General features: G+C 35.3%; 1 protein-coding gene across 1 annotated transcript; it reads left to right on the top strand.

The window, feature by feature from the left end:
* The first annotated feature begins 282 nt into the window (after positions 1–282).
* Positions 283–3,610, top strand: LOC100376222 (BTB/POZ domain-containing protein 17-like). The gene is made up of 3 exons (XM_002737112.4): positions 283–467; positions 1,564–1,968; positions 2,309–3,610. The coding sequence occupies exons 2-3, from the start codon at positions 1,576–1,578 to the stop codon at positions 3,398–3,400; spliced, it is 1,485 nt and encodes a 494-aa protein (XP_002737158.1). The 5' UTR covers positions 283–467; positions 1,564–1,575; the 3' UTR covers positions 3,401–3,610.
* The last annotated feature ends 470 nt before the right edge of the window (positions 3,611–4,080 follow it).

The following is a 4,080-nucleotide window of genomic DNA, read 5'->3' on the forward strand; positions in this document are numbered from 1 at the left end:
GGTTCTCGAGGTTCCCGCCTCTAGAGGTCGCTGTCGGCAATAGCTATAGCGACCTCTAGAGGATTCTCTAGAGTGTCTCTAGAAACTGGAACCAGGTTAAGTGGTTCTGTTTACTTTTAAATTAAATTTGAACAGTTTTGTTGCCTGACTTTTTAAAATATATAATTACAAGGACATGATGGTTATTAGTTTATATATTTCACATTTATTTCTACCGCATGAGATCCCTTCGTGGTTCTTGTTACCGGATGTAATTCGCTGGGTCAAGTCAGGTCAACTTGATTCTTGAAAATTAAAATGGTGGAGCTGATTCATTACAGAACATAAATATCCAAGATATATGCAGATTTATTAGTCGATGATACTGCTGTTATGTCGACTAGATATTCAGAATAGAAATCCGAAGAGAAAGAAAAATAAACGGGCTGCGCTGAAAAGTCCAAAGAGATATTTTCTGGCATTGTAAGGTAAGGAAAAATTTGTTGTTACAAAATGTACGTGCTTCATCATAAAATGAATTAAAAATAACATGTACGGTACTACAATGGGTCGTTCCAGTCTACACACGACCCCAACGTCTTCCGCTGTCTGTGTATGGTAACAATTAAAGAATTGGTTTTTAATTCACGTCAGACGAAGTCCGAAACTGAAACCTATATTTGAGTCACGGTTCCGACGTCCGACATCATTTATATTATTTTTAATTCCAGTGGTACACGTTCCGCTCCCTCGCTTGTGTGTGCTCCCCCTTGTTCATTTTTTCTAGAAAAAAAACCTGGTACACTAACAACATATATACTTTTATTTAATTATTCATAATACAATGTATTCAAGGCCATGTTTTTGTTATTCGGAAACGGGGATATTATGTCGTGTTTAAACGAAATAATTTATATGTATGGTTGAATTTTGAGGGGTCATACTACACGTAAATATGGCAGACATATTGGATGGCTAACATTTGAGGAGTTAATTTTTAATTGTGGATTAATGCATTTTGAGGGAAGGTCGTATTTACAACAACAAAATTAATTCTTCCTCTATTTTCATATCACACACTCATTTCAAAGTACCAATTAATGTGGTTACCAATAATTTAAAAAATGTTTGAAGAATATCTAGGAACTCAGAATTGCAATTGTAAAGCATCCGACCAATCACAGCAACTATCACTTAGCATCCGACCAATCACAGCAACTGTCACTTAAGTACCAATGAATATAATTTGTGTCAGCCAATCAGTGTCGCATACAGAGGGTAGTGGACAATTTTGGTGAATTTTTGTCTCATTTGAATTGAATGTACATTTTTAAACAACCATAGGTAACCTAATGTAATGTCATACAAAGTGTTTTATTTTTACCTCAATATGGAAAAAAACCCAGCTTTCTATATTGGTGTCTAATATATTGTCTACTTTTGCTGTGTGCTGCCTGCACTGAAAATGTACCTCACAAATTTCTAGAACATACCTGAACCAATTTTTCATGTCAATACTACTCACATAAATATATGAACACCCATACTGTAAGTACTTTGTGTTTTCTTTTTTAATAAATGCAGCTGATATCTTTGATGGAGGTCCCTCATCCTGCAGTTGGTGCAGTAGCAAATGGTGCTGTACAGGAAGAACCAGCCCAGGATGTAGCTGTTAATGAAAGCAATCCTCAAGCTGGTAGCTGTAAATGCATTCAGCCATCCACACCCTGTAGTAGTGGTAGCTGTGCAGGTTCATTTGGTAACGTTACAGGTTCCTTTGGTAGCTGTACATCAGAAGGGGTTGACTGCTATGGAAATGAACGAAATGCACTTTTAGAACAATGTAAGTTCTTCAACAACACTCTGCTGAGTGACATCAGACTCAAAGTTGGAACTAAGATTTATCATTCACATAAACTGGTACTAGTACGATCAAGTGAAGTCTTTGAAAGAATGTTCAGCTCTGATTGGAGTGATCCAAACAAGGGAGTAAGTAAAATAAAAACCCAAGCTAAGTTTAACTTGTCATATGGATCTGTCATCTTGTTGTCTGTATGACTCAAATCAGTTTTATAATTTGTACACAATTGCATAATCTGAAAAACATTTTGGGTGCAAATATGAGCTTTTGCTTTCATAAATGTTTATTGTGATAAAATATTTCAAATGGAATTTGGTATATATACATGTATGCTATTTGCATAATACAATATCTGATAAGAATTCTCCGATTGAAGTATTTGGTGAATTTTGAACACGTTTTCATGGCTGTCTTGTATAGAAAATATGTTCTTTTAATAAGTATTTGTTTTGTTTTTTTTACTTTCAGGAAGTAGAATTAGTTGAAGATCCAGAGTGTGTGCACATATTTTCTCATTTTTTGAAGTTTCTATACAGTTGTCACATCGTGCTGAACATTGATAACACTTTACCTGTGCTTATACTGGCTGATAAATACAATGTCACTGACCTACGCAATGTCTGCATTGACTATGCAGCTACCTTTATTATACCAAAGTTACAATTGAAAGATGTGTTTCATGTATGGTTCCAGTATGCTACAAAGTGTTACCATAAGAAACTGATTAGTAGCTGTGTGATGGCCTTGTCTGCCAAAGCTGATGACATCATGCTGATGCCTGAATGGCAACCTGAATGGTTACAATTGGAGAAAGACCAACTAATAGAGATTATGAAGAGTTCTGAATTAACAATTAGGGATGAATTTTCTATATTTCTTGCCCTTGAGAAATGGTTAGAATGTAGCAGATACCCAGAACGACAGCAAAATAAAGAGGCATTATTGCGTGAATTGTTGCAGTATGTTCGGTTTCCGATGATGTTCCCTCATCAATTGTGTGCAGTTGAAAAGAGTAAAATTGCTAAAGAGTTGCCAGCTCTGTTTGTTCCACACCTCATGATGAGTTATAAATATCATTCTCTTTCTCTAGAAAACAGAGCAAACACCAAAGAGTTCAATAGTTCTAGTTTTCTTCTTCGAAATTATACTGAATTGCGCTGGGACAAACGATTTGTTATTCAAAACTATTCTCAGTTGTCTCGTTGTTCTGAAATCATGCCACGATTCAGCACTCGTTCATCTACATTCCCCTCATCTAGTTGGGATTGGGAGCTGAAAATACATCCAAAGGGATTCTCCTCTAGTAATGATGATTTCCGTGCTGTTCTCTATTCAAATCTTATTATGGATCAAGTAAGGCCCATTGAATTTATGCTGTCTATTGTGGATAATTCCACAATTTTGAAAACTGTGACAGGTAGAAAGAACTTCTCCAAAACTCGATACTCGGCTGATTCAGAAATAGACAAGAAGGTTTCTATTGATGAATTGTTGGGAGATTCAGCATTATTAGTCAATGATAATCTTGTGTTACAGATTATTATCAGACCTATGGATTGAGAAATCTCTGTACAACTATGAATACCGGTAGTATGGATCCATAGATCTAGCTTTTACGTGTTTTTTGTCTTTTAGGATTAGGATTTTATTCACACAGAAGAAGGTTTCTCTCACTAGACATCCACAAATCTGTATCACAAATATAAATCAATTAATGCACAACATTTTCATCAATTCATAATGTTTATTAAACACTCACCAGTGCAAAAACTTTGCAAAAATGATTGGTTTGTGGTAATTTTCCCCTGTTTTATGTCTTAACTTGCAGGCACATTACTTTACAAGAGAAATTCTACTTCTGTGATGCTATTCTATGACCTAGCATCGTCCTCGTTGGACCTGAAATATGGCTGCCACTAGTTATGTGTGGTCTAGCGACATTGACACAGGGAAAACAAAACAGATCACATCGATTGATATTAATTGCTATCGTGTGATAGGAGACAATAGTGACAATTTTGTAGCTTTGTGGGTGCAACTATATGGAAGGAACCATAGATATTCTGTGTTGATAAAATCTAAGTATCCAAAATTAACTTTAATGATACCAAATGTACCAGAAATTACCAAAGTACCACTATAAATATTGCATATGGACATAAGCAGATCTATAGACTCGCAAATCTATGATTTGTTGTGTTAGCATTGCTATTTAACTGAAATAAATTGATCCTCTATTT

This window comes from Saccoglossus kowalevskii, chromosome 2, assembly GCF_978046115.1.
Source record: "Saccoglossus kowalevskii chromosome 2, keSacKowa6.1, whole genome shotgun sequence".
Classification (NCBI taxonomy): domain Eukaryota; kingdom Metazoa; phylum Hemichordata; class Enteropneusta; family Harrimaniidae; genus Saccoglossus; species Saccoglossus kowalevskii.